Genomic DNA, 26,879 nt, shown 5'->3' on the forward strand with positions numbered 1-26,879 from the left:
TTCCCGAGTCCAGGTGATCTCATTGTTCAGTTCCCACCTATGAGTGAGAACATGTGGTGTTTGGTTTTCTGTTCTTGTGATAGTTTGCTGAGAATGATGGTTTCCAGCTGCATCCATGTCCCTACAAAGGACACAAACTCATCCTTTTTTAATGGCTACATAGTACTCCATGGTGTATATGTGCCACATTTTCTTAATCCAGTCTGTCATTGATGGACATTTGGGTTGATTCCAAGTCTTTGCTATTGTTAACAGTGCCGCAATAAACATACGTGTGCATGTGTCTTTATAGCAGCATAATTTATAATCCTTTGGGTATATACCCAGTAATGGGATGGCTGGGTCATATGGTACTTCTAGTTCTAGATCCTTGAGGAATTGCCATACTGTTTTCCATAATGGTTGAACTAGTTTACAATCCCACCAACAGTGTAAAAGTGTTCCTATTTCTCCACATCCTCTCCAGCACCTGTGGTTTCCTGACTTTTTAATGATTGCCATTCTAACTGGTGTGAGATGGTATCTCATTGTGGTTTTGATTTGCATTTCTCTGATGGCCAGTGATGATGAGCATTTTTTCATGTGTCTGTTGGCTGTATGAATGTCCTCTTTTGAGAAATGTCTGTTCATATCCTTTGCCCACTTTTTGATGGGGTTGTTTGTTTTTTTCTTGTAAATTTGTTTGAGTTCTTTGTAGGTTCTGGATATTAGCCCTTTGTCTGACGAGTAGATTGCAAAAGTTTTCTCCCATTTTGTAGGTTGCCTGTTCACTCTGATGGTGGTTTCTTTTGCTGTGCAGAAGCTCTTTAGTTTAATGACATCCCATTTGTCAATTTTGGCTTTTGTTGCCGTTGCTTTTGGTGTTTTAGACATGAAGTCCTTGCCCATGCCTATGTCCTGAATGGTATTACCTAGGTTTTCTTCTAGGGTTTTTATGGTATTAGGTCTAACATTTAAGTCTCTAATCCATCTTGAATTAATTTTTGTATAAGGAGTAAGGAAAGGATCCAGTTTCAGCTTTCTACTTATGGCTAGCCAATTTTCCCAGCACCATTTATTAAATTGGGAATCCTTTCCCCATTTCTTGTCTTTCTCAGGTTTGTCAAAGATCAGATGGCTGTAGATGTGTGGTGTTATTTCTGAGGACTCTGTTCTGTTCCATTGGTCTATATCTCTGTTTTGGTACCAGTACCATGCTGTTTTGGTTACTGTAGCCTTGTAGTATAGTTTGAAGTCAGGTAGCGTGATGCCTCCAGCTTTGTTCTTTTGACTTAGGATTGTCTTGGAGATGTGGGCTCTTTTTTGGTTCCATATGAACTTTAAAGCAGTTTTTTCCAATTCTGTGAAGAAACTCATTGGTAGCTTGATGGGGATGGCATTGAATCTCTAAATTACCTTGGGCAGTATGGCCATTTTCACGATATTGATTCTTCCTATCCATGAGCATGGTATGTTCTTCCATTTGTTTGTGTCCTCTTTGATTTCACTGAGCAGTGGTTTGTAGTTCTCCTTGAAGAGGTCCTTTACATCCCTTGTAAGTTGGATTCCTAGGTATTTTATTCTCTTTGAAGCAATTGTGAATGGAAGTTCATTCCTGATTTGGCTCTCTGTCTGTCTGTTACTGGTGTATAAGAATGCTTGTGATTTTTGCACATTAATTTTGTATCCTGAGACTTTGCTGAAGTTTCTTATCAGCTTAAGGAGATTTTGGCCTGAGACAGTGAGGTTTTCTAAATATACAATCATGTCATCTGCAAACAGGGACAATTTGACTTCTTCTTTTCCTAACTGAATACTCTTGATTTCTTTCTCTTGCCTGATTGCCCTAGCCAGAACTTCCAACACCATGTTGAATAGGAGTGGTGAGAGAGGGCATCCCTGTCTTGTGCCAGTTTTCAAAGGGAATGCTTCCAGTTTTTGCCCATTCAGTATGATATTGGCTGTGGGTTTATCATAAATAGCTCTTATGATTTTGAGATACGTTCCATCAATACCGAATTTCTTGAGCGTTTTTAGCATGAAGGGCTGTTGAATTTTGTCAAAGGCCTTTTCTGCATCTATTGAGATAATCATGTGGTTTTTGTCTTTGGTTCTGTTTATATGCTGGATTATGTTTATTGATTTGCGTATGTTGAACCAGCCTTGCATCCCAGGGATGAAGCCCACTTTATCATGGTGGATAAGCTTTTTGATGTGCTGCTGGATCTAGTTTGCCAGCATTTTATTGAGGATTTTTGCATCGATGTTCATCAGGGATATTGGTCTAAAATTCTCTTTTTTTGTTGTGTCTCTGCCAGGCTTTGGTATCAGGATGATGTTGGCCTCATAAAATGAGTTAGGGAGGATTCCCTCTTTTTCTGTTGATTGGAATAGTTTCAGAAGGAGTGGTACCAGTTCCTCCTTGTACCTCTGGTAGAATTCAGCTGTGAATCCATCTGGTCCTGGACTTTTTTTGGTTGGTAGGCTATTAATTATTGCCTCAGAGACACAGAGGTCTTACTTGGACCTTGTCTGCTTTTTTTTTCGTCCCTTATAAAGAGGTTTAAGCTTTAGAGTTTGTGACAATGTTTTTGGAGAAGAGTGTTATTTTAGAGAATGTGGATTTCTCCTTCTTGCTATCATTATTACAGATTTCCATTCAGATACTTTAGGTCAGGGTACCTACCTTCTGAAGGGACACAGATGAAGGTTTGTCTTGTTTGATTCACACCGTGGGCTAAAAGGGCACTTTGTGACCAGGACTGAAGTCTGCGAGACTGCGAGACCTAGCTCTGATTTTTCTCACCTCTTTCTTACCAGATCTTCCTCTTCCTTTTCTCTCCTCTCAGACATTCTTATCTTAACCATGATTTTGTATTTTTTTAAACATCCTTCTCCCTTCAAATTCTTGATCATTTGCCTTAGGGACATTTTACTGTCGCCTCTGGCCTTTCTTAATTGATAAGAAGAATTTATGCTACTTACGTTATAGTGACATTAGGTGCTTGATATGGTTTGGTTGTGTCCCCACCCAAATTTTATCTTGAATTGTAGTTCCCATAATCTCCAAATGTCATGGGAGGGAGCTGGTGGGAGGTAATTGAACCATGGAGGTGGTTATCTCCATGCTGTTCTCATGATAGTTAGTGAGTTATCATGAGATCTCATGGTTTTATAAGGGGCTTTTCCCTCTCTTTGCTCTTCATTTCTCATTGCTGCTGCCACGTGAAGGATGTGTTTGCTTCCCTTTCCACCATGATTATAAGTTTCTTGAGGCCTCCTCAGCCCTGCAAATCTGTGAGTCAATTAAACCTCTTTCTTTTATAAAGTAATTAGCACTACTTGGGACCTAGTGAATCCCATGAGCCTTCCTGTACTCTGTACCTGGAAAAGCTGCGGACACTCAGGTATTTCTTCATAGCAGTATGAGAATGGACTAATACAAAAAACTGCTACTGCAGAGAGTGGCGCACTGCTGTAAAGATACCTGAAAATGTGGAGGTGACTTTAGAAGAGGTTGGAACAGGTTTGGAGGGCTCAGAATAAGATAGGAATATGTGAGAAAGTTTGGAACTTAGAGGCTTGGAGGGCTTATAAGACAGGAAAATGTAGGAAAGTTTGGAACTTTCTAGAGACTTGTTGAATGGCTTTGACCAAAATGCTAATAGTGATATGGACAATAAAGTCCAGGCTGAGGTGGCATCAGATGGAGATGAAGAGCTTGTTGGGAACTGGAGCAAAGGTCACTCGTGCTATGCAAAGGGACTGGTGGGATTTTGCCCCTGCCCTAGAGATTTGTGGAAGTTTGAACTTGAGAGAGATGATTTAGGCTATCTAGCAGAAGAAATTTGCAGCAAAGTGCTCAAGAGAAAGCAGAGCATAACAGTTTGAAAAACTTGCAGCATGATGATGCTATTGAAAAGAAAACCCCATTTTGGGGTAAGAAATTCAAGCTAGCTGCAGAAATTTGTATAAGTAAAAATGAGCCAAATGTTAGTCACCAAGATAATAGGGAAAATGTCTTCAGGGCATGTCAGAGACATTTGTGGCAGCCCCTCCCATCACAGGCCTGGAGACCTGGGAAGGAAAAATGATTTTATAGGCTGGGTCCAGGGCACCCCTGCTCTATGCAGCCTCAAATGTGGTGCCCTGCATCCCAGCTGCTTCAGCTCCAGCCATGGCTAAAAGGGGCCAATGTACAACTTAGGCTGTTGCTTCAGAGGGTGGAAACTCCAAGCATCGGTGGCTTATATGTGATATTGGGCCTTTTGGTGCACAGAAGTCAAGAATAAAGGTTTGGGAACCTCCACTTAGATTTCAGAGGATATATGAAAATACCTTGATGTCCAGGCAGAAGTTTTCTGCAGGGGTAAAACCCTCATGGAGAACTTCTGCTAAGGCAGTGTGGAAGGGAAATACGGGGTTGGAGCTCCCATACAGAGTCCACACCAGGGCACTGCCTAGTAGAGCTGTGAGCAGAGGGCCACCATTCTCCAGATCCCAGAATGATAGATCCACCAACAGCTTGCACTACTTGGGACCTAGTGAATGCCATGAGCCTTCCTGTACTCTGTACCTGGAAAAGCTGCAGACACTCAATGCCACCCTGTGAAGGCAGCCAGGAGGCAGGCTATACTCTGCAAAGTCACAGGGGTGGAGTTGCCCAAGGCCATGGGAGCCCACCTCTTGCATCAGCATGACCTGGACATGAGACGTGGAGTCAAAGGAGATCATTCTGGAGCTTTAAGATTTGACTGTCTCTGTGGATTTCAGACTTGCTTGGGGCCTGTAGCCCCTTCATTTTGGCCAATTTTTCCCATTTGGAATGGGTGTATTTATCCAATGCCTATATCCCCATGGTATCTAGGAAGTAACTAACTTGCTTTTGGTTTTACAGGCTTATAGGTGGAAGGGACATGACTTGTCTCAAATGAGACTTTGGATTTTGACTTTTGGGTTAATGCTGGAACGAGTTAAGACTCTGAGGAACTTTTGGGAAGGCATGATTGCATTTTGAAATGTGAAGACATGGCTGGGTGCAGTGGCTCACACCTGTAATCCCAGCACTTCGGGAGGCCGAGGTGGGCAGATCACCTGAGGTCAGGAGTTCGAGACCAACCTGACTAACATGGAGAAAACACTTTCTCTAGTAAAAATACAAAATTAACCAGGTGTGGTGGTGCATTCCTGTAATCCCAGCTACTCTGGAGGCTGAGGCAGGAGAATCATTTGAACCCAGGAGGCAGAGGTTGTGGTGAACTGAGATGGCATCACTGCACTGCAGCCTGGGCAACAAGAGTGAAACTCCATCTCAAAAAAAAATAAATAAATAAATAAAAGAAAGAAAAGAAAAAAAAGAAAGAAATGTGAAGACATGAGATTTGGGAGGGGCAGGGGCAGAATGATATGGTTTGGCTGTGTTCCCACCCAAATCTTATCTTGAATTTTATTTCCCATAGTTTCCACATGTGGAAGGGACTAGGTGGGAGGTAATTGAGATCATGAGGGTGGTTACCTCCATGCTGTTCTCATGACAGTAAGTGAGTTCTCATGAGATCTGATGTTTTTATAAGGGGCTTCCCCCCTACACTCTGCGCTTCTCCTTGTTGCTGCCATGTGAATAAGGACATGTTTTCTTCCCCTTCTTCTATGATTGTAAGTTTCCTGAGACCTCCCCAGCCCTGAAGAACTGTGAGTTAATTATAATTCTTTTCTTTATAAATTACCCAGTCTTGGGTATTTCTGCACAGCAGCATGGAAATGGATTAATACAGGGCTTAATGAGGGGGTTCCTTCTAAGAGATGCTTTGTTAGATGATTTTGTCTTTGTACATCATAGAGTGTACTTACACAAATCTAGATGGGATAGTCCACTCACAATTAGGCTATATGGTATGGCCTAATGCTCACAGGCTACAAACATGTACTGCATGTTACTGTGCTGAATACTGTAGGCAATTATAACACGGTGGTAAAGTATTTGTATATCTAAACATATCTAAACATAGAAAAGATACCATAAAAATACAGTGTAAAAGATTAAAACCTGGCACATCTGTGTAGGGCGCTTACATGAATTGGGCTCATAGGAGTCAAAGTTGCTCTGGGTGAATCAGTGAGTGAATCCAGAGTGAGTGTGAAGGGCTAGGATGTTACTATGCTCTACTGTAGACTTTGTAAACACTGTACACTTATCCTACACTGAATTTATTTTTAAAACTCCTTTTTTCAATAATAAATTAGTCTCAGCTTAACTTTTGTACTTCATAAACTTCTCAATTTTTTAAAACTTTTAACTATTTTGTTATTACACTTAGCTTAAACGAAAAACACAATTTTTCAACTGCACAACAATATTTTCTTTCATCTTATCCTTTCTGTAAGCTTTTTTCCATTTTTAACTTTTTTATTTTTCATTTTATACTTTTACACTTTTTAGTTAAAAACTAAGACACAAACACACACAATTAGCCTAGGCCTACATAGGGTAAGGATCATCAGTATCACTGTCTTCCACCTCTGCATCCTGTCCAACTGGAAGATCTTTAGGGGCAGTAACATACATGGATCTGCTATCTCCTTTGTTAACAATGCACATGTACCCTAGAACTTAAAGTATAAAGTATAAAAAACAACAACAAAAACAAACAAAAAAAAATGCCTTCTTCTGGAATACCTCCTGAAGGACCTGCCTGAGGCTGTTTTATAGTAGGAGTACACTCTAACAATATAAAGTGTAGTACAATAAATGTACAAACCAGTAATACTATTATTTATTATCAAGTATTATATATTGTACATAATTGTATGTGCTGTACTTTTACATGACTAGCAGCACCACAGGTTTGTTTATACAGCATCACCACAAATGTAAATAATGCATTGCACTATAACATTAGGATGACTATGATGTCCTTAGGCAACAGGTATTTTTCAGGTCCATTATAATCTTATGGGACCACAGTTGTCTGTGCAATCTGTCCTTGAGGTGAAGTGTCGTTATGTGGCACATGACTGTATTTGTAGCTAGTGGAGGGTGACCTTTGCACCCAGTTGCCACCCCTTCCCCCAAAAACCATTCAAAGCTACTGTAATGGTTTTTTTTTTTTTTTTTTTTTTGGTCATTCTTTGCCCTTCAAGCAAAACTTGAAGAGGAGGGGTGCTTATAGTGAACTCTTCAAATGTTTTTAGGAATGGTCCTACAACTAAATATTAAAGTGAAAATAGTCAATATAAATACATTTCATCCCCTCTCTCAAGCCTTTGGAAATAATCTTAAGTACCTTTTAGAATTACCACAAAAATACTCACCTAGCTTCTTTTACTTTAACAACACTTACCTTTCCTAAGGTTTAGCTTGTAATGGTGACATTTTTAAACCTTTTTTTTTCTATTTTATCTCACTTCAAATATTTTTTGGAAGCAGTCAAAATGGTCACTTATTTTTTTCCTAGTTAATTATTACTACAACAGCCTGCTTTTCTATTATAATTTTTCTTGCAAATACAAAATCATTGTATAGTGTAGTATTAAAGGATATGGACATTTAAGAAGCCTGGAGTTTGTCACTTGTTAGCCTTGTAATTTGAGGCAAATAACTTACCTTCAGTTATCTCATCTGTAAAATGGAAATGAAAATTGTACGCACCTGAGTGATTGTGGTGAGTAAATGAGAAATCACATTAAAGCCATTAGCATAGCACCAAGAGCCAAGTGGGTTGTCAATGCCTATTAGCTATTAATACCAACATTAGTCAGTTAAATAGGCGTTTGTGATCATTCCTGGGAAGACTGGCTTTCATTTAACTGTTGTCATAGTTTCTTTGGAAAAGAAAATGAATTATAAGTTACAAAGCACTGGGTCTAAAGAGGACTCTTGGACCTTTTGAAACCTGCCCTTCCCTCACACTGCATATTTCTGCCCTTGAAATCTCTGGAGATAACTCTTTCATTTTACCTGCCTCTCGGCCTTTTTACTTTTTCTCTTTTTCTGACCACTCCCCCATCTCTCACTTACTTCCTTTCTCTTCTGTGTCATCAATAATGGTATTCTCACTTCAAGAACTGTATAAGATGTCCTTTAGATCAGCTCTTGTTCTATCTTCTCCATGCCCTTCTTTTATCTGTGAGCCAAAAGTCTGAGAAATAATCAGAAAATAAGTTTCAAAAGGGTGACAGAGGAGAGAACATATGATAATAGAACAGATGAATATATGGCTGAAGGCTACTTTATTTTTTCCTTAATTATGTAATTGGTGGCTACTGACTTTGATTTCTTTCTAAAATTATATGTGTACCTCACTTGTTTTGCCTTTATTTTTCTCCTGAAGAGTGTTTTTCTATCTTTGCGTACGGTGCTGTTACTCTTTATCATTAGGAAAATCACTGGTTGATATTCATTTTCTAATTGGCTATATGAAATGAATGAAATTCAGAAAACTTTTTGACATGTGGCCAAATTTTACATAATTATTTCTAATTGCAGGAATTATTTTTAGATATTAAATCTGCTGTACATATACACACATCTTCCTGCCAAATTGTATTGCATGGTACTTTGCCAAGAGAGTCACAATATGGCTAAAATTAAGCTTTATTAGGTATAATAGGATAAGATGTGATTTAATTCTTTAAGCTGCCTATAAGTGCTAGGAGACAATTTTATTCTGTTTACTAAGTTAAAAGACTGATTCATTACTTTGCAAATCCCCGTGGCAACAGTCAACTGAAACAATGCATGATGCTTCTTGAAGGAAAATAGCTTTATGGTTAAAATTGTAAAATTATTTATCTTTCACCTTCCACCATTTGACTCCTTCAGTCTGTAGAAGAGGCCTATTTATTTTAGCAGTAGGTGGATGGAGTTTCTGCCAAGTCAGCGTACTCCCTAAATGAATATATCAGGGGCAATATTGTTTCTCAAAAATCATTTAGAAAGTAGCATTTTTACATAAGTGGGCTCTTTCATTAGTTTCAAATTAAATTTGAGCAATTGCTGATGCTTTTCTGGTTGTTTCTGGAAAAGCCCATGGAATTAGGGAGTTCTGAGTCTTTGAGTGAGAATTTCCTTTGAGGTTTACGGTGCCTTCATTTGATTTGGAAAACGGAAATTACTATAACTTCTTTGACTTCTTTGAGGAGGTTGTTGTTATATTTTGGAAATCAAGATCATATTTAAAATTAACTGAAGATAGAATGTTTTATTTGTAAGGTTACTTAGGTACCCCTAAAGTAGAAAGCAAGCAAAATAATTTAGGTTTTGGGGGTTCTTAGAAAATAACAGTACCTTTATTTTCTTTTCATCTCTACTTTCTTAAAAATGCTGGGGAAAAAAATTAGTACCTTGTGACGAATTCCTCTACCATCTGTAAGATACTTCTTTTTGTCCTAAAGGAAAGATGAACTCCGGTATGCCTTGGCAGAATTACTTCCAACACTTTCTGAATTTTGAAAGACTGACTTGATTTTTCATTCAGTAATAGATATATTTAAAAACAAGAAAGCGCCAATGACTCTTTATAGTACTTCTTTTTACTTTAAGCAAATATAACTTCTTGGATTTAAATTAAAGGGGGATACATGCCTATTAATTATAATTAAATACTATTATGCAATTCTATTTAAATTTCTTTTTGAGGAGTTTAAATGCACTGAAATTTAAATCTTACAAAATGGCTATCAATAGGGGTGGGAAAATGTATACTCATTGATTCTTTAGCATCTTATTTTTGGGTTAATTCAAATTAGTTTGGAGTAGAGTTTGATTTAATTTCAAAGAATGATACTCATTTATCTTTACAATGGCAGTTACATACTAATGATCACAACAGGCATTTTCCTCTTAATTACAATTCATTTTGAATGAATTTGTATGCTCATCTGAATTCACCATGTCATTAACGAAAATCGTGAACTTTGTTCATTTCTAGAATTAAGAACAGTTTTTTTTTTTCTTAACATTAAACATATCCCCTACCCAGCATATTTTTCCTTCTGTTAATTAACATTCTGTTCATGGAGGAATTCATTATTTAAGGTGACTTTGCAATCATTAGTAGCAGACTTTAACATTTCTTATGAGGCAGATCAATTTAATAATTTCATATTGCAAATGAAAAATTCCAGGTTAGACACCAAAATATTCAAAATATTAATGACTACTGCATATGTGCAATCACTTACAATACTATAATATTTTCCTTAGCATTTAGAAAGATGCTGCTAGGCAGTGATCCAGATTTGTCTGAGTTACATGTTATTTTGACTCTCTAACATTTTGTGACCATGAAGAGTCTCTGTGGGGATTAACATTGCTGCCTACCAGGCCTAAATAGCCTACAAGACCTTGGATAATTGCTTATCTAGTCTGGCAGTTGGTCAACGCAGGAATGGCAGAAGGCTCCAAGGTGACATGGTCTAAGAGGCAGCTGGAGGAAGTGGGAGAGCACAGACCTGCTCCTAGGGGCTTATTGCATTAAGAGAAGACAGAGCTAATTAATAGAAATACATTTGTTTCAGGTAGTAGTTTCAGAGAAAGGAGCGCAGGTGAATAGAAAAGCAGCAGTTCTTACTACAAATGTCATGGCTGGAGTTTGGCCAAAGAGAACCGAAGACTCAGAGTAAATTGCATAGATCGCCCAACTTTAGGTGACCCAGGAAATGCCTTCACCCCGCCCACTTCCTGAGATAAATTCATTTCAACATGAACAGCCACAAATTTTTAAAAAGTATGATTGTCATTTGAACTGGAGCAAATTTTGTTCTCACTGCCTCCTTGATGGGGACCATATGGGAAAAGACTGGAGTTTTGCAGTAGCAATGAAGGAGGGGAAGGATTTGGATTTTATTTAACGGTATAAAGGTTTAAAGTGTTAAATTTATTTAAAGAGTCTTGGATCTGTTGTGTCACTTGTTGCCTCCAGTTCTGGTCACTGTGATTCATAAACAAAATATCCTTAGTAGAAATGATCACATCTGCACTGTCTGAGGTTTTCATTCTATGGAAGGAAAACCAAGAAGGATAGACAGAGATGAGCTGGCCACTTGGGTAGAGGCTTAGCTCTTGCCTTGCTCTGTGCTTGCTGAATGAACTTGGAGAAACCACCCAGTCTTCGGAGCTTAGTTTTCAGTAAAATTGATGAATTGAATTAAATCAGCTCTACAGCTCCCTCTAGCTCCAAAAGTCCTATTGACTGTTGGAGCATAGAAATATCCTGTTTACTGTTCTCTGGAAGATGTGACTTGCTAAGTGGTCTGAAGCTGGTGAGTTCTTTGTGACTTACTCATGATTTATTTCTAGAACAAATTTAGCCTGGGGTGGGCACAGTGGGTCTGTGATAGAGACAGGCTGACCCAAGCACATTGATTCAGTGTCTAAATGAAGCATCTTAGACTTGTCACCAGACACTGGAATAATTTATTGATATGGATTAAGATTCACTGTCCATCAAAACAGCAGGTGCTGAAGAGACGTGACTACTTTGACAAATGGTCTCTCTCCTACCCCTGGTCCTCCAATATGTCACTTAGTAGTCCCCAGAGGAATCCTTCGCTGTTCTTTTCCAGCAAACCATGTCCTTCTCTAATTTCAAATCTGAGAGTACCATTAGTTCTAATGTTCAATAGTCAACTAATTGACAGTTAAGTATTTATCAAAGGGGACTCTGGGGACTTAACCTCACAACCCCCATAATCTTCAACAGGCCTCCAAAAATAAGCCACATAAGCATAATATCTGTGTAGACACCGTGTCCTTGACAAACGCAGCTTCAGAACATATTTCCCAGGCTTTTTTCAGCTGCACTGCCAACCATAAGCCCTTCCTGCACAGACATGCTGGGAACTTCAGATACACTGTAGTGCTTGCCTACTGTGTGCCTGAGAGTTGCTCTGGTTGATTGAGTACTTTCAACTGCAGGGCCCTACATCAAGTATAGAGGTTGTGGCAGCAGCTGTCAGCTGGATCTTGGGGCTGAGGGGCTTCGAGTATCTTCTTAATAATGAGAGAGACAGCCATGGCAAGGAAAAGAGGGCAGTAATACAGCTTTCCAGTCTTACTAGGATTCGTGGACCTATATACAATTACTATCAGTTCTTGCTGTAATATGGACTCCATGAAGACAGAAACCTGGTATGTTTTACTCACCATTGGGGCTTCAGCACCTAACACAGTGTTAACAAATGGTGTGATGTAGGTCCACTGTGCACTGGTTACCAACTTGTCTGAGACCAGTGGGAGAGAATACATTCATATGCAACAAGTTATATGAAGCAGATTTATTACTCACAGATAGGCAGCAAGGGACAACAGATGCCTACGATTCATTGTGAGCTTGTGCCCCACGGTACAGAAAGCTGCCCAGGGTGGATGGGGTCTCCACTGTGCATACCCCACTTGTACTGCAGATGAGGGACCCTGAAAAGTGGCCCATCTTGAGTTTTATCTTGGGGGAAGCCTGACATGCTGGGCTAAAAATGTTGAAGGACATCTTGTTCTTATGGGGGACTGGAGCATAGCCGGGGCTGTTTTGGCTAGCTTCCCCCTTATCTCTGAATATTGCGGTTTCAGCTCATTCTACAGTTGTATTTGGAAGCTACACACAACAAAGAGGGAAAACTGCATCAGTCCAAGGCCACTCGAGAAGTGTCCTATACATGGCAGATGCTTAATATAGGTTGAATGACAAATGCCAAGGTCATATGGAGCTGTGATTAAGAAGATAAACTCAGACCCAGATGCCTGGATCCCAATCCCAGGTCCACTGCTCACTAGCTGGGAATGTGAATAAGTGAACATTTCTGTGCCTCAGTTTCCTTATTTTAAAACTAGAGATAATAACAACATATATCTCAAAGGGAAGTTAGGCAGACTAAATGAATTAATGTTGATAAGCAGGTTATAACTAGTGCCTGGCATGCATTATAAATGCTTATTAAACATCAGCTTACACGGCCCACTTTCTTTTCCATCATTACTAAGGTTTCGTTTAGGAACTAAAGTTTGAGTTTATGAGAACACATGCTAACATGTATGAGACCAGATTTAAATACACGTCTGCATTAAGCCATCCAGCTATGCAGCTTTCTACTTATACAATGCTCTGGCATATCTCTTTCATCAACTCTGTTAATATACTGCTTGATTTACCCTTTTAGACTGAGAGCTCCTTGTAACCAGACACCACTCAAGAGTCCCTGATTTAGATGAATGCTCAGTGTTTTGAAATGAATGCATGATTTACTCAATGAATGACTGTCTTGTGTGTGTCTTGATTTCCTCAACCCTGGGGCGGAATCACAAACCCCTTCCCCATCTCTTGGGTTCCCCTTTACCCATGGTTCATCAGTCTCATCTGTGCATCCCCGGTTCCGGTCACTCCATCTTCTCATCCTATTGTTCCCATTTTAAGCACAACCTTTGTTTGATTGCCACCTCTCCTCAGTCTCCCTGGACAATCCCTTTACATTCCCCTAATACCTATTCTCTCTTCCTTTCTCTGTCCCCTCCACATGGCTTGCAAACTGTAACATTTACATTGACAATCTTGCTTTGCACTTGCCCTTTAAGTCATATCAAATCCTTTTGGTAAACTGGAAAAGAATTAATTGCAAATAAAACATTATTATTATTTTCTTTCACAGCCTCTCTTTTCCTTTTACCCTCATAAGCAGCTCAGGCTGCCTCATTGTTCATTAGAAATACTTTTTCCCCATGGGTTGCAACTATGTCATGACAGTATTTTTTTATTTTGCTGCTATTTTGGTGTTCGAAGTTCTGCTGGTCAGTGCTGCAACTTATTTTCACTCTGACCAGATTTGACTCTTACACATGTGTTAAGGGTAAGACAGAAAATAGATGGTGTGATTTACAACTCACTCCTCTCACCTCAGTGTCCACCTTGGAGGCATTTCTGGTCTTCTCAACTGAATGGAAATGACATATCAGAAATATTTAGACAATAGTACAAACTAGTGTAAAGTAACATTTTTGGAACTTTAATCATTTGCTAAAAGAAACTCTAGATTGCTTCAAAGCCTTCCTAGTTTAGGGTCTCTCTATGCAAGAATAATTACTTAATGCATCTGTCTGTTCCTTTAGAGTGTCATCTCCAAGTATTACTATCCTAGCTCCTATAAAATTACAATCTTCACAACGGTTAGGATCTTGTTTTCTCCTTCTTCTGTGTATTCTCATGGTGCCTAGAAAGAGTCTCCTGGCCAGGCATGGTGGCTCACGTGTATAATCTCAGCACTTTGGGAGGCTGATGGAGGCAGATTGCTTGAGCCCAGGAGTTTCAGAACAGCCTAGGGAACACAGGGAGACCTTCTCTCCACAAAAAGCAATAGAAAAAATTAGCCGAGCGTAGTGGCATGCACCAGTGGTCCCAGCTACTCAGGAGGTTGAGGTGGGAAGATCGATTAAGTTGATGCTACAGTGAGCTATGATGGTACCACTGCACTCCAGCCTGGGTGACGGGGTGAGACCCTGTCTCAAAAAATAAATAAATTAATTAAATTAAAAAGAGCAAAAATATAAAAGAAAAAAAAAATAAAGTATCTGCATACAGAGGACACATAGTGAACACTTGATGGAGAGATGGTTGCTGCAACCTGAAGTGACCTCCATGTAGCCCCACTCTGGGTGCTGGGTGCAGGTGCACACCCGGAGGAGTTGGAAGCTACTAGTCATTTTCCAAGGGGACACTGGGGCCTCTGTGTAGCCTCACAAATGAAACTGATTTCCAAGGGCCAGTTCTGCAGTCACAGATTCTGAATTTTCTTCTTATCCTAAGAACCATTTTTCTTGTGTGTCTTCGCCAGCTCCCTCACTCAGGGGAGTCACAGCAGTAGATTGGTTATGCTAAACACTCTACCGCAGGGCTTCGATCTGGATTTTTTTCACAGTGACCCAGTCATTTATATAGTTGAGATAGACTCGTCTTGAAACTTCACAAAGCCATTTAATTTTTTAAAAAGTCATAACTCTAGATAATTTGTATCTATGATATTTCCAGTTCTCTCTTTGATTCCCAGGGAATACCTTGCAAAGCAGGAATTTCAAGTGCATGCACTTTGCCACTGTCTTCTTTGCCTTTTCTCAACCAAAATACTAATCACGTGAGCTAAACAACACAATATGTTCTTTTTAGCTATAAAGTTCTATTTGCAAGGCAGGCATGCAAATAAAGGCAGAAACAATGCTAAGGATGTCCAGAAAATGTGACATGGTCCGTTATCTTTTTGTCCCTCAGTCTCTAGACCTGTGGAAAAGACATTATGTGCGGGACCCGCCCCGTTGCCCTCTCAGCTCTGCAATAACCCTTGCTCTACGGACTGCATAGTATCTTCCTGGTCAGCCTGGGGCTTGTGCATCCATGAAAACTGCCATGATCCTCAGGGGAAAAAAGGTGAGTCCCTTGTTTACATGCGCTTCATTTACTGCCAGTGTACAAACATTTATTCCGGTAGCTAAGTCACTGATTAAGCCTGCTTAAGACAATATTTGTTTGCAAAATTTAGATAACCAGCTCAAGCCTGACGGTATTCAGTTTTAGGGAGGCACTGAGACATTTCTGTGGAGTACAAAATCTGACCTTGATTGACCTTCAGTTAGACTCACAGTTGACTACTACTCTATTTGGTATAACTTCATCTTTTGTTTTGTTTTGTTTTGTTTTCCAAGGTGAAGTCTTGCTCTGTCACCCAGGCTGGAGTGCAATGGCATGATCTTGGCTCACTGCAACCTCTGTCTCCTGGGTTCAAACAATTCTCCTGCCTCAGCCTACTGAGTAGTTGGGATATTACAGGTGCCTGTCACCACACTCTGCTAATTTTTGTATTTTTAGTAGAGATGGGATTTCACCATGTTTGCCAGACTGGTCTTGAACTCCTGACCTCGTGATCTGCCCATCTCAGTCTCCCAAAGTGCTGGGATTACAGGCATAAGATACCATGCCTGGCCACTTCATGTTTTGTTTATATGTAATGGTTATATAGGGGAAATTAGACATGATTTCCACACTCACATTTTCTAATCTATGCATTTCTTTTTAGATTTCCACATTTAACATTCGATGTTATATTTTAGATTTTTGCAAGGGTCATTATGTATATTGTTTAGTTTCTGATACTGATCTTGAGCTTGAGGAAAAATCTTCAACTTTTATATTCCTGTTTAATTTTGTAGGCCTCTGTGGTCTAGTTTTCTTCAGTTTGTAGTCAAAATACACATCTTCATCTTCAAAAGTTCATTCCTAGTGATATCTTGTTTTCTCTTTCATTGACCCTTTAGTTTCTCTTGATACTGTGTTCCCTTAAATGACAGTACTAAAAAGAAATATTTCCTTTATCAAGAGAAATGAGATCCAAGGATATTTCAGAAATTAGGTTCTAGTTATTACATGCAAAGCAAGAATCCGTGGCCAAACACTTGATGGTAGCATGCTTGTGTTCCTAGAACCCTGCTCACTGCTTACTGCTCCATTCACATGAAAACCCACATTTCAGTAATTCCTAGAGTGCTCATATACACACATGTGTACGCCCAGACTCACTTACCCCTGTTCCTGGGCTTTTCCTTTCATTCTGACTCTTGTTCTAAGGTAGCAAGGAAGATGTGCATTGGCTTTCAGGCAGGAAGAAGCTAACTTTCATTCTTTTGTCAAACCATAGAAATCTGGATCTCATTGAAGCCTGGAGGGGGCCTTGGGCAATTCTCTTATTTGACATGTAACCAGAATGTCCCCCATGCCTCTGCAGCTTGTGTACACAAATAAATTTCCTTTTATACTAATACCTATAGCTTGCAGTCTTATGATCTACATGTATATAGTCAGTTGCATGCAGTCATATGAGATTCCTCAGGGTGATTTACATATTTTTAGAACAGTCATCTTATGTTTAGCCTGTGCTGCTCCTGTTTAAGTCACTGTCCAGAAAATCATGTGAGGTTGGACCAAGGTTCCCCCAGTCACTGTGGCTGTGGCATCACTTTGCTACATGAAGTGCTGCCTTCATCTGCTTTCAAAGCTGTAGAACCACATCAGACCAAGTAGATCTGGGAGACTCTTGGTTGTATTACTTGGGAGACTAATGGTTATAGGTGACAGAAACCCAACTGATACCAACTTAAGTCAAAAGAAGAGACTGTTTGAGCTCATGTAGCTGAAATGAGAAGAGAGGATAAGGCTGCATCCAAGAGTATAAACAGGCCAATGGGTCTCCGTCTTGTTTTCTGATTCTTTCTTTACCTTTACAATTCTCTCTCTCTCCATCTCTTGTGTCTGCTTTTCTCTATACTAGGTTCAATTTAAGGTAGTACATACAGCAAAATAAATGTCTTCTCCATTGGTCCCAGGAATTGAATCTCTGTAGCTGTTTTATGTCATGTCCTCATTCCTGAACCAACTACTCTGACTGGAGGATGTGGGGTTTATATGTTCAAATCCTGGACGTGTGGCCACTACTGGGATCAGGAGAGGAACAGTTTCCTTCAAACTTCACAGATGGAGAATGGAGAGATGTGACTCCCTCAGAAAAAAGTGAGGTACTGCAGGCAGGTAGAAGCAGTTCTGAGGGTCAGATTTTATAGGTGTTTATTAAATAGATGTTTACTAAATGCTTTCTCCCCTTCGTTCTGGGCCATGGATTCTCTATGGCAATTCAGAGAATGGCCCTCCCTCCCTCCCTCCTTCTTTTCTTTTCTTTTCTTTCCCTTTTTTTCCTTTCCTTTCCTTTCCTTTCCTTTCCTTTCCTTTCCTTTCCTTTCCTTTCCTTTCCTTTCCTTTCCTTTCCTTTCCTTTCCTTTCCTTTCCTTTCCTTTCCTTTCCTTTCCTTTCTTTTTCACGCTTGTTGCCCAGGCTGGAGTGCAGTGGCACGATCTTGGCTCACTGCAACCTCTGCCTCCTGGGTTCAAGCAGTTCTTCTGCCTCAGCCTCCCAAGTAGCTAGGATTGCAGGCATGCACCACCATGTCTGGCTAATTTTTGTGTTTTTAGCAGAGATGGTGTTTCTCCGTGTTGATCAGGCTGGTTGCCCTAATTGTGTGTTGCATTTTTTTTTGTCACTTGAGCTCAAATTTTCACAAAACTCCTGTTAAAAACTGGCTCCTTGAACTTTCAGTTTTATTTTTCCAGATAATTCAGAACTGGCCCGTGGAACTTCAGACCCCCTGCCTTGGCCCCATTCCACAAAGTAACATTTTTGCCACATTTTTATCCCCATTGGCCCCTATTCCTCTGTAGTAAAAGCCAACCTGTGCAGATATACCCTGGTCCATCTTTCATAAGACACCACTTGCTATAGGTTGAATTGTGTTCCCCCAAAAAGACGTGTTCAAATCCCAACCCCTGGTACATATGAATAGGATGTTATTTGGAAATAGGATTATTTCAGAAGTAATGAAGTTAAGATTAACTCATACTAGATTAAGGTAGGCTCTATTCCAGTGACTGGTGTTCTTGCAAGAAGAGGAAAATTTGGGCACAGTGACATACCCAGAGAGGAGAGTGCCATGTGAGGACATTGAGACATAGAAGACAAAAGGAGAGGCCACATGAAAATGGAGGCAGACATTGGGAGTAATGTGTTCCAAGCCAAGGAGCACCACGGAGAGCCACAACCCCCAGAAGCTAGGAGATAGGCATGGCAGGGATTCTTCTGTAAAGCCTCTAGAGGGAGCATGTGAAGCATGGCCCTGCTGACACCTTGATTTCAGGCTTCCAGCCTGCAGGACTGTGAGATGATACATTTCTGTTGATTTAAGTTGCCCAATTTCCAGTACTTAGTTATGGCAGCTCTAGAAACTAATACACTGACCAACTTTGGATCAGCATTTAGGCTCAACGAGGATACAGCACTGCACAAAATGACTACACCAAAGTGTCAAGAAGTAAGGTAATTTGTCTAAAGTCCTGTGGTGATTTAATAATGGCCATGCTGGCTCTAAAGATCTGGTTTCCTGTCTCTGGAGTCCAATGTCCCTCCAAACCCTAAGATTCCTTAGTTGTTTTTCTCCATAGGCCTAAAGAAGTTTGGATCAAAGTACAAGCTCAGTTCTGAAAAGAGAAGCCATCTGCCCATCATGCACCACGTTAGTCAGTCTGAGCCATTACTCCTCAGAGCAAATCATTGAGTGGATGCAGGAGACGAGGTGTGGGGCGTGGGATGTATCTAGTGTCAGTACGTCATCATTGGAAGAAGTGGGAAAAGAGACTGCAGTTGTGGGAGGGAGGGAGGTTGTGCTGAGAGTAGCTTAAGAGTACCAGATAACTAGAGGTGGGGAGTGTTTTGCCCCAATCAATATTTTTTTTCAAAGGGAGACTCAGTCTTTGCAAAGGGCTGAAGGAGAGGATGGAGGCAGTAGAACCTCTCACCTGAAGGTGGTACTGTCCCCGCAGCCTCCTGCAGAGTTTAGGGACATGTTGGGATTGGTGAGAATTAGCCATTTGTTAATAGACTCCATACTGTGGCTGAATGGCTGTCCCCTGAACTGTAGTCACTGACGGGAGGGACGGTAAGCCCTGATGATTGTTATTCAGGTCTAGGAGTTTGCTATTTTATAAATGCTTCCCTAGAGCAGAGAGAATTTTGGTTTGTAAGGTCTTGCTGAAGCCTGCCAGGACCACCTGCCTATATTCCCTCTTGGGAAGAATAAAGAATTGAGTTTTCCCTCTAGGGAAATGATTCTGTTCCTTCAAGGTATCCAAGCTTGTTATGATGACAGCAAGTAGTCTTGTTATTTCTACTGACTTGTATGTATTAGGTCTGAGATCCCCCTCAGTCTTGGTTTCTGTCCCATGATTCTACTGTGAGTTCTGCCAGGATCACTGACTGGTACAAACTAAAGATACTTTAGAATTCTACAGAAGCTGGGGTACACGGGCTAATGCATTAAACATTGCAAAACTCGGGGATAAAAGCGGGAGTGTTTAGCTTCACATTTGAATTCCCTACTCTAAAATGCAGTGATTCCACTAGCAGAAATCTAGGACATTTATACCTTCCTAGATATTTCATACTCTTAAAAAATACACACACACACCCAGAAAGATGGACTATTTAAGAGAAAAGCAAGCAAACGACAGCCAAAAAAAAAAAAAAAAAAAAGAAAGAAAAAGAAAAAGAAAGAAAGAATGTGGAAAGTAGGAGAGAATACCATTTTTCTCCTGTCTAGGCTTTCCCAGTCATTGTGTTATTGCTCTGGTACATTTCCTTCATTCACATTAAGAAAAAAAGAAGAAAAGAATGGGAAAGTAGGAAATGTTTTATTACCAAATAGAAGAAATTAGTTGCTATAGAAATTATCTTTACATGACTTTTATTCTTAATCAGAAATCCTTCCATTAGGAATCGAAGACTTGTGGCTGTCAGCTATTCAGAGTACATTAGAAAATCAGCTGATGTTCACAGCCTTCACACCCTTCCATGGTGTCATGACAGGCAGACAAGAGAACCTTGATCGGCAGGTTGGTGCTTGTCAAGTGAAGCTAGGATGCCTTTCAGAGGAATTTAAATTAGGTCAGGTTTTATCATTTATTGCTTTCTCTTTGATATACTCCCAGAGTGTTATAATTAGAGATACAGGGAAGAGAATTAGCCTGAAACACTCATAGACAAACTCTACACATAGATATGAAGCATTTTTAAAATTTTTTCTTGACATGTAGACACACATTTATATGACATCCTTGTCCCTTTCAGACATATACTAGAAAGGCAGAATCGCCCACTGAAGTTGTTCTAAAGAGGAATTTGCTGGAGGCTCCCTATAGGGTGTCACAACAGCCAGCTGCTTACATGGCAGGACTTCAGGGATTCCTTCCCTCAATGAGAGCATCCAAGTCCTTAAAAATTCCCAAAGGACAAGATATTTTGAAACCGAGAAGCCATGACTGTTTGTTTTTTGAAGACAGTCTTTTATGCTCTTAAACAAATTCGATAACATGCTAAAGTTGGAAAATGCTGACATGTTTTAGATCTTACATAACAAAAATGGGGGACATTTCCATTTTCCATCTTTGCCTGCTAGATAGGCTTTCCATTGAATGCGAAGTCTATGAAATCATTTTGCTTTCTCATAGATAGTATATGCTAAGAGACAGTTTTTTTTTTTTTGTTTGTTTTTTTCTGTGTCTATGTGTTTGGGGTAGGTCGGGGGGTTCTTTTAACTTCTCATTCTAAGCTTTGGGAGTTCTCATGCTGACATCACCCTATCAATATGTCTTCTTAGTTTCTGTATTTACACCAGGCTGTAGACTAATAATGATGCTATGAAATACTACCCCTGCAGGAGAGTGGTTGATTTCTAAAGGGTTAGGATGGAAGCTTCAATCTGCTCAGATTCTTTCACTCAGAGTTGTTACCCAAAGTTCAGGGCTACCAGAGAGGAAGAGCAAATGGAGTACTTAAGACAGAATAAGCTTTTGTCCTGTTTGTTTAATCTGCTGGACTTTCTTTTTTATTATTTTTATTTTATTTTATTATTTACTTATTTATTTTCTGAGACAGAGTCTCACTCTGTCACCCAGACTGGAGTGCAGTGACGCGATCTCGACTGACTGCAACCTCCACCTCCCGGGATCAAGCAATTCTGCCTCAGCCTCCCAAGTAGCTGGGACTACAGGCATGTGCCACCCTGCCTAGCTAATTTTTTTGTATTTTTAGTAGAGATGGGGTTTCACCATGTTGGCCAGGCTGAAACCTGCTGGACTTTCTTCACACCTGTCCCAGTGGAGTCAGTGTTGAGACATAGCATTGCCCGTAGATAGCTCATATGTACACTTCTGGTCTACTAACTCACGCAGAAATACAGCCCTCAGACCTGGATATACCCTCCTGAGCCTCCTTTAATTCTTCCGTGGCTTCAATTAAAAAACACTGACCCCTTTTCTGCCATCTGCTCATCTTCCCTTTTCTTTCCCCAACCCAGTATCAGTTCTTTTCTAATTGTCTCTTGTAGAATTATATACTAAATCATAATTCTTGGGGTCACAGAAAAAAATAAACCCTGCAGATACTAGTTTCACTAAAGGTGAATTGAATCTGTAGTCAGGAAGTGATAATTATGACTCTCCCCTGCTACCCAGTATCTAAAATTCCACCGTCCAATCTACTCACCTTTAGTACCTTCAAATAAACCATAGTGCCTTTCAGGTTCACTTTATAAAGTGTAGCGAAAACACTATATCCACAGGAGCTGACTTTAATCCTTTCTTGTGAGGAGGCAATGACTCTGAAAGACTTCTGCTGATTTTCACACCCATCCATTTAATCAGTAATAATGCACCTTTGGAGAAGTAATAAAGTGGCATCTTAGTTTTCACACATGCAAAATGGGAATAGTAACATAACAGAGTTTTGAGGCTTTATTCATTTAAAGTAATAAAATAAAGTTACTGTCCCAGTCTTGGTAAAGGGTGAATATTAGTTTATGCATGTGCTTTTTTCCCTTGTTGCGTTTTACGCTTTGAGAAGAAAACACGTCTCCAGTTCCTCCTGTGGCTTCCCATAGTACAGGAAAGTGATGTGCAAATGTCAGTTAATATTTATGGAATAATATCGTCTAATTAATATGAAACTCAGTATATGAAGATGACTGGTGGGCTGGCCCCAGCCACTGTGGACTTGGCAATTGTATATCTTTCAGAACAGAAGCACCTGGGAGAAGCCTGATGACTATTGCAGGCATGAACAGCGATGTGTGATTAAAGTTAAGTGCTACCAAGAGAATCCAAGGTTTTTGTTTTATGCTGAGCTTGTGCTGTGATTTGATCCTAGTTAGAGTCAGGACAAGGGCAGCACAAATGAAAGACTGAGGGAATTTATTGACTGAGGAGATGTAATCTGTAGATTTATGGCAAGATGGATGCAACTTGATTTATGGAGGAAAACTGAACATGCCCCTCAGTGGCATTAGGTTCCAAATAATAGGACACCCAGAATCCTTCGTAAAGACTGCTAAGTTTCTCTGCTCAAGTCTGGGCTGGCTGTCAAACCGTGTAAATCATGGTGACTCGTGCCATGTCTTGCTCAAAGATAAAATCAAAACAAGCAAAAATATAAGACAATAAATAAGCAGCATGCAGATGTTACATATAACAATAGAGGTAATTCGAGTTTTGCGGAAGCGAGAGCTTGTAGGTCATTGGAGTTTGATGCTCATCAAGTGAAGTTTAGAGCCCTGTATGCATCTCTTTTCAAGGTGGCCCAGGAAGGAAACTGAGCCCTTCTGTCAATTTTATTTGGCTAGTTAATGATATAGACTTGGAGGTATGGAGGTATAAAGCACAGGAGAAGCCTTTTTTTTTTTTTTTTTAACTGCCCTGATCTTAACAGTGTTAATGCCATGAGAATATAGCCTCTGACTGGCTGAATGATTTCTTCCTAAGGTCTAATCCTTAAAGAGTCTAGGAGTATCTTTTAAAGGGAGGTTCTGGGTTATCTTAGACCAAAAAACAAACAAACAAACGCAAATAAAGCACTTAAAAATCCTTACCTAAAATTCTTGCCCAGCCCTGTACTTTGCCAAAATACTTAGTATTTTTAAGGATTTTTAAGTGCTTTATTTGAGGGTTTTTTTTTTGTTGTTTGTTTGTTTTTTTGGTCTAAGATAACCCAGAACCTCCCTGCCACTTTTTCTTATGTCCCAAAACCACGTGTTCATTGTGTTCTAGGCTCCTTGGCTGTGCTATTTAAGACAGGTGGTCTTTCTCCAACTATACCTTGAGGTGTGTAACTTTTTCGTGAGAGAGATGTTACCTCTCATGCTCCCTAACTTACCCTTCTCCCCTCCCCTTGTGGAAAGGGTGGTGGGGTATGCAGCCCTCACTCTGGGAATTGAATGTTCTCTGCGCTGTCAAACTCTCTCATTTTCTTTACTTACTCCGAGGAATAAATGAAAAACAATTTCTTTAAATGTTATTCATGCAAAACTGTTGGTTATGTTGAAAGAAAAAGGAATTAAAAGAATTAAATCTGTTGATTAAATTTGGAATAGAAACGGTGGAAGATATGAGATCCACAGAAGGTAGACGTAGCCTTTAGAAGTAATATTATATCATGGGGTCCAGAGATTGAAAATTTGGACTAAAGGGTTTAATCTGGTTCTCAGTCCTTCTTTATTAGGTCACTTTACTTTTTAAAAATTGTGCATTCATTTTTATCATTTAAAAATAGAGGGTTTTCTGGTTTCTTAGACAAAATGGAAGGATCTGCTAACAGAGGGTTCATGATCTAATGCCGAGAGTCAATAGAAGCTGAATAGTAGTCAGGCACTTTAGAGCAGGCCCATTGACCCAAACACTCGCTGCAGTCTCATGGTTGACCCATTTGCCTCGATGTGTGTACCTACTTGACTCCTGTTGATTTGCATTTGTGACTCTGGGCCCATAGCATGTAAAACACATCTATGTTCTTATTACAGTCTCTGGCTGGGACTTTGGGGCCCTAGTCCCCTAGTACATTTTTTTTAAACAGAATAACAATCATGGACCCATGTCTAGCCTGGGTGGAAAGTTAACTCCAAAGAGATATTGTCTTTACGAGGCAGACTGATGTATAAATCTCAGTGACATGATGCAGATAAATCTCAGTGCAGGAAGTTGTGAATGGTCGGGCACCAAGGAGATGCCAAAGAGGTGATGTATTTCAACTGAATGCAGCATAACAAGAATGTCAAAATCGACAGCAAAAGGAAAATGTGGATTAATCTATATTTAGATCATTTCTGAGTCTCCATTTATTTTTACTGGTTTATTGATACCATGGGACTTATGCTACTTATTATTCCATTGAATTATGTCTGACTTCTCCAACTCCTAAGTTGTAAACTCTTGGAAAACAGATTTCCTGCTTTTATTCTTTCCCATTCTCTTTTTTTTTTTTCCCACATCTCATCCTCTCACTTCACACAGAATAAAACACATCAAGATAATACATGCTTAGACCGATGAGTACTTGAATAAAAGTTTTCATCTCTCACCCAGCTGCTTCTTTTCCTTTACTAGAAAAGAGTGGAATTCTGTGAAACATTTTCTGTCTCGTTTTAGGATTTAGAATGAGGCAGCGCCATGTCCTCATGGAATCTACAGGACCTGCAGGGCATTGCCCTCATTTGGTGGAGTCTGTTCCTTGTGAGGATCCAACATGCTACCGATGGCTGGCATCAGAAGGGATCTGTTTCCCTGATCATGGAAAATGTGGCCTGGGACATCGCATTCTGAAGGCCGTCTGCCAGAATGACCACGGTATGACCCAGTGACCCATTAGAGGTGTTAGGATGTTAAGTATCAGCCAAATAACACATGGCCACCCTTCAATAGATCATCCTTATGAGGAAGAGAAGCACAGCCTTTTTTATCCTTGAATATTTATGTTTACATCAAGTGACACATTGCTGCAAAGTAAGATGCCATGACTTAATATGGGGCCACATACTCCACGACAGAACACCATTTGATTGTACCTAAATACAGTACAGCAAACCTAGAGATTTCTCAAGAGTTTTTAATTTGTCAAAAAAAAAAAATTAGAAAACAAATCTCTTGGATAGTGTTCAACTTATCAATGCAAAACACGTAAAGGCCAATGTATAACATGCCTTTATATATTATAAACAAGCACCACCTTGTTAAGAATCCAGGACTGAAACATCCTTCAAGTTTAAAAAACAACCAAACAAGACTAACTAAGTGGATTTGTATTTATATAACGTTAGAGTTGAGTCAGCTATAGACACAATACTAACATTTCCAAAGAACTGTTTTTAAATACAAGTTGTCATGATTTACAAAACTATTAACAATGATGTCTTTCCTCGATCAGCCAGTACCTGGTAGGTTGTTTGAAATGAAAGGTGATTCAGAAAACATGTAAGTCATGTGGAAGTAAGAAAAGTGACATGTTAAACCTTGATCCAAAACTTTAAAAAAAATCAGTGCCTTGGAAGAATATCATGTATATTTATTAATCAGCTCTGCCATGAGAAGCCCCATTTATAATGCTCATGATATGTGGGATGAAGTGTTTTGAACTTATGCAGCTAAGTAATTCATAGAACAGAAGGAAATCACAAAAGAGATTCAGAATGGATAATAGCATCCACACAGGGTTGATACAAAGCTTTTCCTTCCTTTTTTCTTTCTCTCTCTCCCTCCCTCTCTTCATCCTTTCTTCCTTCCTTCCTTCCTTCTTTCTTTTCAATCATTAGCATAATTACACAGGTATAGATTTTGTCAGGTGATATAATTGGTTACCTGTGGAAACCAGGGGATTGTTTAATTAGAGGGCAACAACAGATTGTATTAGCTACAGCAAAGTGTTAAAACTAATAGCAACTCCTGTGGATATTATCATATAATTTTTGAATCGTGGTAACATATGTGCAGTTTAGTAACAGATCACTTTTGTATTCCTTTTGTTTGTGTGATGTTGTGTTTTATAAGAAGACATATTTTTTTGCTCTTTATCCCTGGCTCCTTATCACAGAGCTACTAAAACTCTGGTAATTTCCTGAGATACAGGGGTGCTAGGAGAATCTTTTATTTTAATAGTCGGTCTTTGATCCTGGTTCCTGACACAGCTCTTAAATCCCTTGGAATTTCCTGAGTGCGAGGCCTGCCTTATTCTAATGAAGTGATGCTTGGTGAGCTTCTGGATGCGGGATGATCACCAGAAAGACCAAACCATGATTAGAAGCTTAGGGATTTCAGTTCACCCACTGGAAAGAAGAGAGGGTCTGGAGATTGGGTTAATAATTGATCCTACTTACATAAACACATCTAAACTATGAGGTACAGAGAGCTTCTGGGCTGCTGGAAACGTGGCAGTGCTGAGAGGGTAGCAGATCCCAGCAAGGGCATGGAAGCCCCGCACTCTGTCCTCCATACCTTGTCCTGTGCATCT

General features: G+C 39.8%; 1 protein-coding gene across 3 annotated transcripts in view; it reads left to right on the forward strand.

Moving 5' to 3' along the window:
* THSD7B (thrombospondin type 1 domain containing 7B) overlaps window positions 1-26,879 on the forward strand; it is a 907,474-nt gene that overhangs the window by 373,184 nt on the left and 507,411 nt on the right. For all 3 annotated transcript variants that reach the window (XM_065525431.1, XM_074008583.1, XM_074008582.1), the window contains 2 exons: window positions 15,231-15,386; window positions 25,025-25,222. In XM_065525431.1, coding sequence (XP_065381503.1) covers window positions 15,231-15,386; window positions 25,025-25,222 — 354 coding nt within the window. The remainder of the gene's footprint in view (window positions 1-15,230; window positions 15,387-25,024; window positions 25,223-26,879) is intronic.

This window comes from Macaca fascicularis, chromosome 12, assembly GCF_037993035.2.
Source record: "Macaca fascicularis isolate 582-1 chromosome 12, T2T-MFA8v1.1".
Taxonomy (NCBI): domain Eukaryota; kingdom Metazoa; phylum Chordata; class Mammalia; order Primates; family Cercopithecidae; genus Macaca; species Macaca fascicularis.